The sequence below is a fragment of the Parambassis ranga genome, chromosome 5 (genome assembly GCF_900634625.1).
Source record: "Parambassis ranga chromosome 5, fParRan2.1, whole genome shotgun sequence".
Taxonomy (NCBI): Eukaryota; Metazoa; Chordata; class Actinopteri; family Ambassidae; genus Parambassis; species Parambassis ranga.
In genome coordinates, this window is record NC_041026.1 from 26,523,835 (window position 1) to 26,540,770 (window position 16,936).

General features: G+C 41.6%; 1 protein-coding gene across 3 annotated transcripts in view; it reads right to left on the bottom strand.

Moving 5' to 3' along the window:
- chl1b (cell adhesion molecule L1-like b) overlaps positions 1–16,936 on the bottom strand; it is a 56,014-nt gene that overhangs the window by 6,040 nt on the left and 33,038 nt on the right. For 2 of the 3 annotated variants that reach the window (XM_028406542.1, XM_028406545.1), the window contains exons 6-25: positions 16,339–16,509; positions 16,026–16,049; positions 15,790–15,901; positions 15,456–15,637; positions 14,147–14,278; positions 12,897–13,037; positions 11,913–12,024; positions 11,507–11,673; positions 11,260–11,425; positions 11,050–11,174; positions 10,587–10,688; positions 10,082–10,279; positions 9,791–9,861; positions 8,773–8,995; positions 7,543–7,658; positions 7,078–7,282; positions 6,822–6,944; positions 3,283–3,462; positions 2,127–2,156; positions 1,304–1,378 (exon numbers count right to left, since the gene is read on the bottom strand). In XM_028406542.1, coding sequence (XP_028262343.1) covers positions 1,304–1,378; positions 2,127–2,156; positions 3,283–3,462; positions 6,822–6,944; positions 7,078–7,282; positions 7,543–7,658; positions 8,773–8,995; positions 9,791–9,861; positions 10,082–10,279; positions 10,587–10,688; positions 11,050–11,174; positions 11,260–11,425; positions 11,507–11,673; positions 11,913–12,024; positions 12,897–13,037; positions 14,147–14,278; positions 15,456–15,637; positions 15,790–15,901; positions 16,026–16,049; positions 16,339–16,509 — 2,655 coding nt within the window. The remainder of the gene's footprint in view (positions 1–1,303; positions 1,379–2,126; positions 2,157–3,282; positions 3,463–6,821; positions 6,945–7,077; positions 7,283–7,542; positions 7,659–8,772; positions 8,996–9,790; positions 9,862–10,081; positions 10,280–10,586; positions 10,689–11,049; positions 11,175–11,259; positions 11,426–11,506; positions 11,674–11,912; positions 12,025–12,896; positions 13,038–14,146; positions 14,279–15,455; positions 15,638–15,789; positions 15,902–16,025; positions 16,050–16,338; positions 16,510–16,936) is intronic. The other variant, XM_028406543.1, reaches the window with a different exon arrangement.

Sequence of the window (16,936 nt, forward strand, 5' to 3'; positions counted from 1 at the left end):
TTAAGAAATTGTCTGTTTTACAAAAATCAGATTAAACTGCACATCTAAAATTTTTATATACCAGAAAATGTCTAGAAGTATCCTGTCTTTTTTCAAATTTTATACATGAATTAATGATGTTCTAAATATCTTTTATGTGTGTTCGTTGACACACAGGTGAATCAATCTAATGCCTAAAAAAGGGACGACAAAAAGGGCTAATGGCATGAGTGATGTGCATCATTAGTATGGGGAAGGCACGGTTTGACAGCAGCTGTCTAAGCTAGTCAACAAAGCACAATCCACTTCATTTCACCATGGCAAACATGCAAATCTTCTGCTGTGTCTCCAGCTCAGGTGCATTATTTGCTCAGGTGATAATATAGTTCACAAGGACACCTGCATCTGTGCTGTCCGTCTCAACCACTGCAAATGACACTCTCTGACTAATATTGATGGATTAGTCTGCAACTATGGTAATTCCAGTCATTGAAACTGCGAGATGACTTCGTCTGACATAGACTCGGCAAACTAAAAATATCCCAAGGCTGGCTGCCGTGTTTTGTCGTCGCTGCACTCCGCAGCTTGCTATTAAGTGCTGCAGAAAGCAGCTGCTCAAACAGCAGGGAGCTGATGCCCTGGAAGACGCCCCTTCAAAGTCAGAAGGCTTTTTTTCCCTTTTTTTTTTTAATTCAGAGGCAAGAAGATATTCTGATATAGGGCATTTCAACAGCTTCCACTTATCCACTTATCTCAATGTCCTGTAAATATCATCCTCTCAGTATGAGCTCACACCTCCCAGCAAAGGCCCAGGAGGATGTTTCTACTTTCTGCTTTCCCTCCGTTCAGATGCCGCCCCTGGACAACTTTGTGTCCCAGAGCCGTGTTGCTGTTTACACAGTTGAAGATTACATGGAAATGTCAGGTGACTGTTGGGTCAATACACTGCAGTGTAGAAGAGGGGGGACCAGGGCCCAACAAATCAATCACTTACAATTAGACATATTTGTCATGTTCAAGTGACTGCACTCTACAGCCACACTATTGGATCAGGATATAGATCTAGTATCCTAGATTTCCCTGTGGTGCAGCAGAGAAATTAAACCCTGCTAACAGTAAAATACAGCTGTTACCTTTCATTCCAGCTCCCTACTAGTGGAAACCATATAAACCATGAAAGAAAAATACCTGAAGGGCTATTCTTGTTTTGGTGTTATTAATTCACTTTGAGCCAACAGCCAACCGAGCAGCTAACAAGTCCAAATGTCTTGTTTCATATTTATCCATTTTTTGTGTGTTGTGTCAGAATGAGCTGCAGCTCTACCTATGGTGGAACGAGTGGGTTTGGTCACTGGGGGCTTGGAGGGAGTGCTTGGAGGTGAGGGGGAAGCTGACTTGCCTGAAAAGAAAGACAGATCTTGTGGTCATTAAATTGGGATAAGAGCTCTGAGAGGAGGAGCTACATTCGTTCTACTGTTAGCACACGTGCTATTTTTAGCTAAAAATTAGTAACTACATGGTCTACAGTGTAAAATCTACATCAGACGTACATGTTTCTTTACAATGTGAGATATAGCAAAAGCTAATGAATTCCCTGTGTGCAGATCATTAAATGGATGGCTGTGTGACGTGTCTGATGCACATCTTGCTCTTAAAGCTTCATTTACTACCTCAGCTTGAGACGAGTGTTGCACTCTGGGGCTGATGTTGCTAGGATAAAAGTCAATATTCGTTTACACTCACTAATGAGCCAAGATTAATATGAATTTATAATCAGATTACTCATTGCCATTGCTATTAGAGAGGAAGTCACAAACTTTATCTAAGGAGTTGACAATTTTCTAATGAAAGGAGGCATCAGAGTGCTCTCTGCTGATGGCAAGGGCAAACAGCAGACAAGGTCAATGATGTGTGGAGGAGCTGGGTGTTTAGGGCTGCTCATTTTGAAGAGGACAAATAAGATGTGTCCAGCCTGATCATGTAATTCAGACCCACAGCATTCATAACATTTCTAATTATCTAAAGCATGCAACCACTATCTAAAATGAATGCTCAGGACTGACTAAATGTCTCAAGAAAAAGTTTGTCAGAGCACTGTGAGGGTGTTAGTATGACATGCCACAGTTTCTACACACATATCGACATACTGAGGCCAACAGTGGATGCCAAAGTGGAAGCTGCAGGGAAAAAACAGAAAGATAAAGACAAAAGGGACAAACATTGCATGGCTAAGCAGACACACACATTTACACACATGTGCACATATATAATATGCTCTGCATGATCAAAGCACATTCTCAAAGCAATGAGCTGTTTTAGTGGCATGTAAAAAAGCAGGCCATTAAAAGAAATAACACTGACATGTAAACACACAGTACCATGGATAGCTTTTATGTTCGAATGTTGTGTCTCTCCCCCTCACACATGTACTATCTCTACAAAATTGCAATTCTCCAAGTAATCATTTCTCTAGCTTTTCAGAATGCAAACAAACAACCCCTAAGAGCCAATTAAGTTTTGTTTTGTTTTGTTTTCTGTGATTGTAAGGATTCTTCCAGTAAACACTAAGTAATCGGCTACATATTCAGCACCTGCAGAGTGTTGCAACATTAAAGTGGGCATTTTAATTTTACGTAACGCAGCCTGAATGACAGTGCCACTGGTGTATTTATGTGGACGGCTTGTGATGCTGTAGTCCATTTAGGTAATCCATGTATAGTTTTCCCGTTTCATTTCCTGTCCAATCGCTCATAGCGCCGACTGCAATCACTAAAGCTCAAGTTGAGTTTGAGCCAGCTGAAGTATGGCATGCAGTCCTCCATAAATGATATATAATTGAAAAGAAAAGATTACATGCTACAAGCTGGCTCATTATGATTACTTACCCACCAACTCTTTGATGATTACACAATTCAGTATGAAAACCTTCAGTTTCCCTCCCTGCTCAAAGCAATTTTCTTTCTTAGATGATTGTTCCATAGCTCACACTCTCTGTCCAATCAATAAGCACTTGCTCTCTCATGACAGTGACAAATGAAAAGCTCCACTACAGCCATATGAAATTGTTTATCCACAAAAATTACTTACATGGAGATATGAAAAGCTTGGCTGCTCACGCATATATCATATTGTGCTAGTTCAATGCCATTTTGTAACAGTGAAATGACTTTGTCACCTGTTTTGCTTCAGTTCAGAATCAGTTCTGCTCCAAAGGAATGCGTTCTTATTGTCTTCTTTACTCAAACACACACACTCAAGCTTATCCAGCTAGTCAGCTGGCTCTCTGCACTGTCTATCACTCACTTGATTCCAGTGTGGTAGTGCACTCCTCGGTGACAACAGGCCCGCAGCCCACTGTGGTGCAGGAACGCAGGTAGAACTTGTATTTGCTCAGAGGTTCTAAGTCACGCAGGATCCACATGGTGGTGTCGGGTTTGCTGATGTCCACTGTCTGCAGTGGTCCAACTTCCTCTGTGTCGTTGACTAGAATAGCGAGAGAAAAAAAGTAAAAGATACTGCTTTAGTTTACAGCCCAAAAATAACAGTGTAAATAATCCAGGAAGCTGGGTAAAGAAAAAGGGGGAAAACAAAGAGCATATTACCGCCTGTATACTTACACTGTAATAACAGCTAGGTTTTTTTTTTCCATAAGTTTAAATCGAGGCAGCTGGACTCAAGGATTGTTTTTTGAAGATGTTTCGCTCCTGTTCTGGTAGGGAATCTGTGCTTTTAGGTGCTCAGGACCCCTGTGGTCATATGATCTTGCAGGATTCATATGACTAAGATCCCTGTTGTTGGTTAATGGTCTGTTAACAACCAGAAACTGTGCCAGGGCCATGAGCAGGACTAGTTAACAGCCCATTGTTAGGGTTTGAATGGGGGTGAAACCTGCTGGGAAAAGTATTCTAAAAGATGAAAGGACACCACAACACTAGCAGAACTAAACTCGGGGGAGTGGCAAGACGTCTTCAAAAAACAATCCTTGAGTCCAGTTGCCTCGATTTAAACTCTTGGAAATGACTATGACCTGGATGAATGAGGGCATTCACAGACAACAGGTAGTTTTCTTTTTTTGTCTTGACCTTATGTTACACCACTACATTATATAATAAGGATGACCACCTGACCTGGTTACATTGAACATATGAAGTACATACAAAATAATTTGAAAGCTTTTGAATTCTCCCTGACGCCACTGCATCATCACACAAAGGAAGTCGAACACATAATAACATCCCAAGTCTATGATTACTGATTATAGGCAAGAAGATATGAAGAAGTGATTTATTTTCTTGATTTTACAGAATGCACACTTTACTTGTACTTTTTCATGTCTCTAAAATGAGACTGAAATTACCTCAGCTGGAAGTACTTTTAAAGGTGAAACTAGAAAAAGCAGCCTTGTGATTGTGTGCCTCCACCTGCCAGTCAAATTGCTATTTAGATTCATGTCTGTATGTGGTGACAATCATGGGACATTTTTAGCTATACCAGGAAAGCAAATCTCACTTGTGATGTTGTCTTGCATATTCTTTTTTTTATGCTGTAGCAAAGACAACTTGTCATGTCAAATTAATCCCCCTCAAAATGCTATTTGCATTAAAAAAACAGTATATGCCCTGCACACTTATAGCTAGAATGTACTTGTGTTGTAGGTGTCTGAACTGTGTCTAAACTCTGATAGGATCTCATTTTTCACTACGTAAAGCAGCGCAGTAGGTAGAGAGGTGGCATTTATGTTCTTTGTAACAAAAACAAACACAGCAGGTGTTGAGGTGACCTTTGCTGTGAAAGAGGTGCTACGTCTCTGTGGTAGGAGGCAACAGAAACAATGACAAGAATGTATTGGTCTGCCTCTCTTTTTGCCAGGACACCGCCCACTGTTATCAGTCATTGTGACTTTTTTTAATATTATTTGCGTTGTGTTTTGTTTCAAGGGACAAAAAAATCTAAGGACATTTTTTTTTTGCTTCAACCCAGGCTGGGGCAGAGAAGAGGCAACATGTGTCTACGTGTTTCTGAGAAAACTTGTACACTTTTCTGGAAACACTTGGGTCTGACAGCTGGTGGATGTCATCTCATGGAGTGAACTGGTTGAAGGCTGCCTGCAGACTCACTGCAGACAACAATATGTCCAAATAGTCTCCAGTCTAGTGGGCCAAATAGGGCTGGCCTTATGTAGTGAGAAACAGACCAACACTGAAATCTGCGTATGACCCAACAGCAAGTGTGAGATTATCTCGAATGGGAAGAAGCCAAGGTCATTTCCCACTCATGTCAATACTACAATCCAGTGCAGTCCAGACTTCACTACAATTGACTTCAGTATTCAAATAGCTGCCTAAATCAATATGCACATAATTATACAATTTCATTTTAAGTGAGGATAACGCATTGTGTCTTTTGAGTGCATAGAAACTAACTGCTCTAAACAAACAGGAGAAATATTTTCAAATGACAGAACAGATCGAGTGTGAGCCCATCTGACACACTTATCTTTGCCTTGTCAAGCTCCCTGTAAGTTGTTTAGTCTGTGCTAGCATACTGTGCCCCAGGCTTTAGGGCAGGTTAACAGCTCTTAAAGGTGGTGTGACTACAGTATGCCACCTGCTCCACTGGTGAGGGCAACTCTAGGATACCATATAGGTATATTTACATTTACATTATATATTTTCTATGTGCATATGCAGTATTTGAGTATTTACACACTTTCAGTGCACACTGTACATTACTTCTGTAGTGACTATGTGACACAATAATTGAAAGGTTTTTACAGAAAAGGCATGTGATTTCAATGCACGTTAGTATGCCTGTTTAAAGCCTCTAGTAATCCTGTGTGCTGCGCGTGTTAAACAACACGTTACGACAGCCCTTCCTATGAAAACCTGTGAGATGTGATGCTATTACCGGCTGCCGTGAAGATGGGCGTGGCCCTCAAACAGCTGTGCTGTAGCTTGAGACTGCACTTGTGTCACAGATGATACACTGACAGCTGGCTGCATTATCCTCAACATTTCACACATGACTTCCTTCAAGGGGACTTCAAAAAAAGTCACACTTCAAAGAGTCCATCAGCTTAATTGCAGTGGCACAATGAAAACGTCCTCTCCTGAAATACTATGTGACGCTTGGCCCTCTTGCGCAGCCGCCAAATCAAACTCAATTAGCCCGGAAATGTGGCACTAAGACGCTGTTGGAAGTTAGTCATTATCTCCGTTATGACTTTTGTTTTTAGGACAGCAAAGTGTGGACACTCATGGGACGTGTTCAGTGATGATATCCCCTGGGACTGTGATCTATGCTGAAGATGTCCCCTGCAGACAGGATGGGGTCAGTAAAACCGGACCTTAACAGACTGTGACACAGTGGCCTTGGTCAGCACTACCTGAGCCATGATCGTGACACGCGGGCCAGAAGACATCATCCTGACATGTTTCCTATACAGACACTCTGACCCCGGCCTTATTAGAGCAGCACAAAGATTTTCTATCCGTGCCGAGGATCATGGGTTAGACAATCAGCAAAGATACACCTTCTTTCCCAAGACACTCTCGAAGCACAGCACATACTTGTCTGTACCACTGCAGAGCGTTAATACAACAGTGAAGCTACTATGTACTGTATGCAGTCACATATTTCAAATTGAAATATATGACCTGTGAGTTTTTGCAATTTATTTTTTCAGTTTTCTTTTTTAGACAGTGCATGCGAAAAAGAAACAAAGGGATGCTATTAAACACAAGGGGGAAAAAACATTATCTCCTCGCAGCTTTGCAGGAGCATCACCATTATACCAGCGAGATGATTAATTACATACAAGAATGAAGCATAGGGATACATACTGAGCTGGTACTCAAGGAGGTACCCGGTGAGAATCCCATTAGGTTCCAAAGGCGGAGCCCAGACCAGAGACACAGTGTGCCTCTGTACATCTGTGACCCTGAAAACAGGATTTTTCTCCGGGACTGTAGGGGCAAAGAAGGTAATACACACAGTAAGCACTCGAATTCTGCAACCCAGTTTTCATGGCTATTATTAGATTTTCCCTTCAGTAGTTGTGAATCAATACACTCCATGCTGTTTTTTTACAATCCTAACCTCCCTCTGGGGTTTTGAAGTTGACGGGATGGCTGCCTGGGCCGTTGCCCCGCCCGTTGAAGGTCATGACGATGAGGCTGTACTCAGAGAAGGGTGTTAGTCCTGGTACCATGCCGCGGTTCCGGTCCCCTGGGAACGTCAGTGTGTGTTTGTCTCCGTGGCTCTTCTTTGTGTCCACAAGGCTGCGCAGACGCCACCAGTTTATCTGCGTCACCAAGAGACACATAGAATCATCCTCAGCAGTGGCTACAAGACATCAAACTGTGTACATCATACATATGTATAAGCACAAGAGAATGCTGAATGAGTTATTGTGAAGGTTTCTTTTTTTCTGGAGTAGGAAAACACTGAGCTGGACATGTAAAGGAGACAGAGTGGGGTGAGAGAAGCAAACGTTTAGAGCAAGGTCAGGGCCATTCCTTTTAAACTGTGTCTAAAAGCAAAGGTCTGTTTTTGAGGTATTACCCTGTAGCCTCCCAGATGTCCATGTAACTTGTCCTTGTGTACTCGTGTCCAGCTAACCTTGACCACTGAGCTGTTCATCACCTCCACAGCTACATCATCAGGCGCAGCAGAGGGAACTGCAAAGGCAAACACACATTACAATCTACAGTAAACTGCAAGAAAGTCAAGGAAAAACAGCAGTGAGGCAGGACCAGTCTGACTCATTCTGAAAACAACAACAATTATTCATAAATAATCAGCCAAAACAAAAACATAGAATACTTTCATCTACTGAATTCCAGGGGATTGGCTAGCTATTGTCACAAAACTACAGTAATACAATCACTGGGCTAAAAGGGGTACTGTTAATACTACACTCCCTAAAACCACTTCTGACACAACAGTGAGGAAGTGTCATGACCTGAGGTGACCTCCTTGGGACATGTCCAGAAGAAAGCTAAACAAAGGAAACACAGTACACCTCTGCACAGATTGCAATTGCAGGCTTGGAAAGTAAAACAGTCAACAAAAAAAATCACAAAGCATTTGCATACATATATACATGTGTATACATACATATATATACTTGAATATTGTGGCTGAAATAAAAAAAATTTAAATTAAATTGAATCAAATAATGTTCTTTAAACCATGACCTTCCACCTCAAACTGTATGTCCCACAGCTATGCGTCATCCAAATAGCACCATGAGGTGAGCGGGAAGTTTGTGAACTCTTATCTTTTAAGACCCACAAATCATACTCATGTCACACTGAGTTCATGTCAATACACTGGAGGCCATGTAATCACTTTACCCAGGAATACATCATCATCATTTGACTGAAAAACAAGAGTGTTTTGGATGTACATGCACCTTTTACTTGACTTTTTAAAACTGCTTGTCTAGTTATTATGACATTTGTTGACAACTTTACTTTGCACTGTTAAATGATAATGCCAAACATGCAGTATAGTGACATATGTAAAAGAAACATCATGAAAGAACAGGTTGAGGTGACTAATTGCTATGCAGCAGTTACTACCCCTCCTTTTAGCACTGTTGTGCTGTCTCAAAACTCCTGCTGGAAATATTTGGGAACCTTCTGGATGTTTGATTGTTTGTTGCTTACGCTGTGTACTATGTGGTTCTAAGTGGGAGATATATGGCAGATTTACTATATAAACATTTAAACATTGATGACACAAGAACTGACACAACCAGAACAATGGTCAAGAAATATCACTACTCACAGTCTTCTCCTGAGTAGCCGGTTACTATCTTGGGCTCAGGTGCCCAGCCCTGGTGGTTCCTGGCTTGGATCTTGATTTCGTATGGCACAAAGGTGGGTGTGTTTTTCACCACAAAGGAGTGTCTCTTCACTGTGTGTTCCTTCCAGTCGTCTTCTACATCCTGTCTTCGGTAACTCACCTTGTACTCCAGACCGGGACCATTGTGCTCAATGGGTAACAAGGGCTGAATAATGGAAAGAAAGGAATGTCCAAAGTAAAAAGGAAGAACAATAGTGTCAAGGGTGTCATTGGGACTTTCACAGTTGCATAAGATTGTTCTTGTATTTCCCTTGGTCAATGTCACTGTGTCTGTGGGATTAAAATGACAAGCTACCCCACTGAACCGAACACTGGCAATGTTTGATTCCACTATCTAATAAAACAATGGAACAATTGACCTGGTCTAGCAGTGAGGCTTTTCTTTGATATAGGGCTTGCTAGGGCATTACAGATGAAAAGATTCATCTTCTCACAGAAGTCAGACTGTGAGAAATAGAATGAGATACCATTATCCACAAAAGCAAATCATTAACAGTGGGAGAGCTCATGAATCCAGGATTCAGGAGCTATGTTACCATGACAGGACACCCAGATAATAAGTGAAAGAGAGATTCATCTTCCTACAATAAAGCCCAATATATTACAATGAGTGTTAAAAGAACGTTTTCCCTTTCACAGCCTTCCTTTCTTTTTCTAATCAAAGAAAGGAGCAGCTTTCAAAAGAAACTCATTCACGTTGATACAAGAAAATGGCTCCCCTAAAGATCTGAACTGAAGAATGAATATTAAAAGTGGGCTATTTCTATTTCTCAAAATTCTATTGATAATGGCCTATGGAACGTGGATAAAACTTCAGTTCTGGTTCCTTAAAAAAATTCTTTTAAAGTCAAAACCTTTAGGTGAGTTGAATGACTCACTATGTAAAGGCAGGCCACTTTTGCAGCAAGGAGATAATGAAAGACCAAACTCTATTTCTCACCTCCCAGTTGATATCCATTTCATGTGGCAAATGACCTTCGATTTTGATATTTTCAGGGTTCTTGTCAGGGGCTGTAGAAAAGACGGAATATAGATTTTGTCAGCATTGTTAGTGGAAGAAGTCTCCAGTGACATAAGCGCACAAGAGAGCAGATTTTCAACAAGAGTGGAATCAATTATGAAGCAGGTCTGAGTGTTTTAAAGTTCACTGAGCAGCAGTGTTGGCAGCTCAAGTAGCCTGGAGAACCTTATCAAAAAGTATAATAAACAATGAAAGGAAGAAACCTCAGACCTGCCGGTGGGGTTTTGTATCTCTCTGTAGGTTCGCTGGGGCGACCCCTCCCGATGCTGTTCACACCAAACACTCTGAAGCGATAGTCAACGTGCCCATGGAGCTTAAGGATGGCTGAGTTGTGGTTCCCAGGTATGTGGAGCAGCTCCTTCCAGTTGCCTGGTTCCCTCTGGCTTTCCTCGTATTCAACAATAAACTCTGTTGACAGGCATAAAGACAATCAGAGTGGCCCCTCGCCACTATGCTTCTTGCTTATCTAACCACCAGCTGTGCAGAAAACTCCTTAAACCCTGCTCTGGGCTTGTACATTCCTCAGGGAGATAATCATAATTCATGCTTGGATGAATCAATAATGGATATTGTACATGATGGTATCAAATCTATTTACATGCAGAATGATGCCCAAAAATGTGTGTGTCATATTAATAGTATTCACAGTAACAAGCACTGATTCAGTATGTCATGTATGCGCTGACACCTGTGCACACAGATGCCCCCTTTTTACCTGTCGTGGTGCTGTTGTGATCATCCCCTGGGATCCATTTCAGTTTCACACTTTTGCTCTTGTGCTCAGACAGCACCAAGTTCTCAGGCGCATCGGGGACATCTGAAAATCATCACAACAGCATGACTTTGGAAAAAAGCCAAACACATCAATCTCTACAGCAAGAAAAGGCCAAGAGAACAACTGTTCAATCAAATCACCCTGAGTTGGAGGATGTGGAACGAGCTGCATCGCTGAATTGGCCACCACTGATTTCTTTTGGACTTTAGAATGACAACAATATCTCCAAAGGGCAATTGTCAGACACAGCCCTGCACTAATAAAGCCATGGACTGCCTTTTCATGCTCTGCTTTGGCTTCCTGACATTTTGATCTCTTCATGAATGTGTCACACATTAATGTAGGAACAGGGGTCACTGAGGCTTTGGCCTGGAGCAGAAAGAGCAGTCATATGCTAGCTCACCTAACACCGTGAGGAGCGCTGAGGCCACGTCTTGGTCCACTGGAGTTTTTGCCACACACGTGTACACACCCTGGTCTCTTTGGCTCACATTGGTAATGTGAAGAATGCCATCCTCCACAAAGTATCTGTTGACAGAAACATGGAGACACAATATTGATTGACAAAACTAGGAAGTAAAATGACTTTTCCAGCTGGGATTAAGTCTCCTACCTTGAATTCTCAGTGTAGTTGAGAGCTATCTCCATATCATCTTTTTCCCACAGGACTTCAAAGTCGTTGCTGAAGGACTTGTCGTACTCTGCCAGGCATGAGAGCTGGGCCGTGGTACCTATTAAGATCTCCTGGTCCTCCGGGGCTGTGACTATTCTAGTGGGATCTTCCACAAGCAGGACCCAGTTAGTTACATTTCAAGGACTGTGAGCTGCTGCAAATTGGTTTTATTGGTAAACCTGTTTACCTTTTACATAAAGTATGGCAACAATGGCAGACAACCCCTCTGTGTTTTTAGCCAAACATGTGTACTGTCCCATGTCACTTTTCTCTACACTGTAGATCTCCAGTGACCCGTTGTCGTGGACTGTAAACCTAGGGCCCTCTACAGAATCAGAGAATTCATCTTTGCTCCTGGAAAATATTCAGCAAAAGATCTTAGGTAAAGTTGTCACATGTCAAATCAAAATCAAAACACAGCAGCAGTCAGATGTTAAAAAAGATAAGACATGCTTAATTAGAGCAGAGTGGCAGGGTCACTGTTTTGGAGGAGCACAAACACAGGTAGTGTAGAGAGGGACTGAATACAACAACCAGTTGACATCTACTGCTCTCTGCTGGTGTACAGAGGACAGGAAGAGACTTTGACTTACCAGGAGATTGTGGAAGGAGGCGAGCTGAAAACCTTGCAGTGCATCGTCACTCCCTTCCCCTCCACAGCGGAGTAGTCCTCCCCCTCCCTGGTTAAAATCATGGGCTGAAGATCTGCAAAGAAAAGAAGCAAAGCAAAAAGTGGATAGTAAACTATGTTTGACTCTTCACTACCAGTCAAACAGATTGGGTGCGCAGTTTTAAAGCCAGACATGATTGGAATGAGAGGCAGATAATTGTGAGTTAAATGAGGTGACAACATTTTTTGCCTTACCTGTGCGTTAACTGTACTTGCTTTGTGTGAAAAAATGATTCAGCTGTCAGGTTGTCACAAATGTGCAAATGTGAAAATGAAATCAAAGCAGAAAACAATGGAATAATGAGTTAGCCGGGCGCATGCACCTTATCTGTTGTAGCCAAAGCCTCCCATTAAAATGGTCTGTCCTCTCCTAATTGTTTACAAAGGCAGCGCAGGGACTTAGCATTCAGAGACTGTCCAGCTTTATTAACTCCTGTGTCACTGACAACAGACTCCCTACATTTGTGCAGAATGACAGTAAGCAACATTCTGTCTTTGGGATTTTTTTTATCAGTGCTTGTAAAGCAGCACGTGTTTGTCTTATGGCACTGAAGTCAGTATGGAATTGAGGAGGAAGTTGTTAGCATATAAATGGCAGGGAACAGGGCTTGTTGCTCCACAGGGAGAAACACTAGTCTGAATGAAGCAGTACAGCTTGTAGACAGCTCTCCTTCCCTGGGCTCCACACTGCTTTATGGGAATATATCCCAGCATCGGCGCCAGCTCTCAGGCTTGACACATCAGTCAGCAGTCTCTCAGTGACTCAGTGCAGTCTCACACTAGTTACAAAAATTGTGAAACAAATATTTTGTATAGATTGAGTTTCTACCCAGCGGAGAAAAAAAATGATGATGAAGAGGGCTGATTAAAACTGCAGCCTTACAGAAATAAAAGCTGGCATACTTACTCATGATCATGATGTTTGCATTGGACAGAAGTGTTCCATGTTTGTTTGAGGCCTCGCACTGATAGACTGCACTGTCAGAAGCTTTTGCGTTATGTAGAATGATGGTATCATCAAATACCCTCCTGTTGACTGCCGGGTACTCTGTAATGGACACACACAAGTTTTAGATAGACCATTAATTAGTTAAGGCCCACAATCTCAGTTTTAAGAGACAGTTCACCCCAAATGCTTCCTTTGGTGCTATTTATCCATCTACACTGTTCTGGTGTGAGTTACATGTTACATTGTGGAGATTTCTACCTTCTCTAGGTGGTGCTTGGCTTGTGTTCCCTTTGAAGAAAAGTTGAGAGATGCATGAATACTTGCATGACTCCCTCTGTGCAGTGATACTATAGAAAATAGCTTCTACATGAAACTGCTCTTAAAAAGGTCTATGGATTTTCCACTGGGACTTGTCGTTTGCTATATTTTTCAATAGTTTTTGGCCTAAGAACCAACTAGCTCCGTTATTTTGGAAAGAATTAAGAAATGCCTCCCAAACTGCACTAAAGGTCACAGAAAAACATATTTATATTTGATTTGTAAGTGAATTGTTGATGGCAGATGGCTGACATCCCACTCTTCAGTGTTTATTACTAATAATGCAGTTTGAGCAAATACAGTCAAGGCTAATGCAACCTTGTAGTCTGCAGCACCAGCTAGCAATTATTCTTAAGTGAAGAACTGTGAATTAACTCAGCTATACCATTCTATATAAGTACTTAATAGAGCATGTGGCATATAACGTTTCTTTCACAATCTTACATAAAAGAAATACATTTATTGGACTTTATTGATCATTAGAGGAGGAATCCTTAACAACAAGGCAGAAGCAAGAGCTCTCAACAGGCCAGGGTTGTGTGCTGATCTTTTGAACACTGTTTTCATTGGTCATTTACTAGTTTATGCATATGTTTTTGCTTCTATTAATATGATTTCTGTCTGACAAAAGCTTCCACAGTCACAACCATCTCCAGGAGTGACAACGTAGTTAGAGATATGTCATGTCTGCTTACAGATACCACAGCCGTGCCCCAGTAGATTTGATCTGGTACGAATAACATTTTAGTAATTATGTAGTATTAAATACTTTTCTGGCTTTTTTTTAACAAAACAAAACATCACCACTTAGCATTTTTGTGAGTCCTGTCATCATGACAAACTCTCGAAAGAAAAGATTCAGACAGTGAAGTGAGAGCTGTGGGACTGACCCTGCAGAGGTACTCCGTTCACTCTCCATGTAATAGTCGGCTGAGGAGTCCCGCTGGCAGAGCACTTGATGAGCACATCTGAGCCGATCATACTGAGCTGACTTTCTGGCTCCACCACCCACTCTGGAGGCTCTGGGAACACACAGTCAGCATGATGTTATCAAACTGACGAGTGTCAGTGTAAGGAAGACACCAAGCGTTTACAGAGGGGGAAGACACAATCACAGGAACAGTTATGCAATGTATTATTCAGTACAAATGAGTGTTTCATTTAGTACCCATAGTATACAGACACATATCCACAAAAGACACTTCAGCTGCCTGCTCCCACCGTCATCCCAGTCAGCACAATATATAGTAAGTAGGCAATATGCTGTACGTAATTTGCTTTGACTCACTGACTGCACTGGGATTACTCTGCTCAAAGGGATAGCTTTTATAAACACCACCACAGATAGAAGACATAATGCTTTGGAGAGGACAGAGAGCCATGAAATAATCTAAAGGAATTAAGATTATATAAATAATTATTTACAGTATATCTGATGAAAAACAACACATGCATCCTCTCATACAGCTAGCATATTCCACACAGGAATACACTGTCTAAGAACTTAAGAAGTCCCTCAATCTTCTCCTGAATGTGGACAAAACAAAATACGTTATTGTCGACTTCAGGAAGAGCCACCTCTATCACTGCATCTCTGTGTGCTGCAGCAGCTGTACAGCTGCAGGCTGGAGGTGCCTTCAGAGAGTGATGGGGACAGCAGAGAAAATTATTGGGACTTCTCTTCCTTCCATCCAGGACATAGGACATAAAGGCTGTCTGACACAAGCAAGGAGCCTTATCAGAGACTGCACACACCCATGCCATGGCCTCCTGTCGCTGCTAAACTCTAGAATGAGGTGAAAACCAGAACAACTAGCTTTGTAACAGCTTCATCCTCTGAGCCATAAGACTGCTGAACTCTAATTAGGAACTGCTGGTCTCACATTTATGCATACACAGATGGGCTGGGCTTGCCAATAATCTGCTGTTGACATGACATGACACAGTTTTTGTTTTTAATATATTTTATTACTTGTTTTTATCTTTAACTTTATTCAACTACCTTGGACATGGGCAATTTATTTACTTGTCATCATGTGCATAAGATGTCGTTCAAAGTGCACAGTTTTTTCTTATGTGTACATGAATGACAATAAAGTATCTATCTATGTTGTTTTCACCTCCTGGCTTAATGCATGTACTTGTGGTGACGACATGTCAAGTAATAGGACTAAATGCCTGGCTGCATGCTGGTGTTACCTTCGACTGTCACTGTGAAGAAATGGGCGGCCTCTCCAAGTGTGTTCTTTGCTTTGCACATGTACTTCCCACTGTCCTCCTGTTCAGCTCTCGGTATAATCAGTAATTTCCCATGATTCTCCAGTTTTGCTTTGCTAGGAAGTTTATGACCTATCTTCACCCAGTCCACCTGAGGAGTTGGGCTGACAGATTGGAGACAAATAATAAGTGGAAAATTGACAGAAAAAAGATATGCAACTCTAAAATCTACAAATTCAGAAATAATTCAGAATGTCCAAAAACTGATCTAAAGTGAAATTCTTTAAAAATAGACAATGACAATGATGATACTTACAATCCTTCAGCAATACACTCCAATTTTAAGTCCTCTTCTTTGACTAGCTGTGTCCCAGAACGGTCACCAGAGGGCGTTAGAAGAGAGGGCCTTCTCTCCAGAATGGCATTAGCTAAGAAACCATAACAGAGAATTACACTGTGTAGTAAAAATTAAGGGCATACATCCCTATTCACATACTTGCCTGTTCACACAGCTATTACTACATGCACATACATAGCACTCTTCACACTTACCACTTTCAGGACTGTCACTTTTTTCTAAAATGGAGGTGGATGAGACCAAGAAAAAAAAAGACACAATGAACATGAGGACAATGTGGATGTGTAGTGACAAATATCACCAAGATCAAAACCACAACATAAAACCAAGGAGAAGCACATAAACAAGACAGCATGACACCAGGAAGGCTTTTGAAGTGTGGCTGTGGATGTGCGATATCAGTGAATATGCTGGAAATGATCTGTGGCTTCTGGAAACAAATCAAAGTTTGCATCATGCTGGTTGAGAGGTAAAGAGTGAAGACAAAGAATCTAAAGCGACACCTACTTGTCTTGACGATGACAGACATGGCCGTCTTCTGAACGATGGTTCGTATTCTTGGGAAGGCGGCAAAGCAGCAGTAGTCTCTCCTGCTGTCCTTCTCCACCGCGTGGGAGAAGTAAAGGTCACCATTTAAACCCACAGACACCCTCTCATCCTGTTCTATATGCTGGAGATCTGAGCACAGGAGCATATCGTAATGATGAGGATTTCACATAGAAATCTATTTTAACACATGTTGTAACGCCATACAGTTGTATCTTCTGTAAGCAGTGACAGAATGCAATGGTGTAATAATGCTCGCTATACTTTACACACAAAATGTTTATATTATTAGTCACATCTATAGAACTAAATGCATTTAAACATTTCCACTCAAACCTTCTGAGACTTCAGCAAGTATTTGAGAAAAGTCTAAAGCAGGGGTGGAGGGGTGGGGTCGGATTTTCTATGGCCCGCGGCTTCTATCTTAAAGTGTGTTATTTTTGGCCCGCCAGCCAAACAGAGTAAATCATACAAAATCAACAGGCAATTCTTATTTTTGTTTTTAACTCATTGTGTAACGTTTGCATCATGATTCTCTGAGCACAACATTATCCCTCTC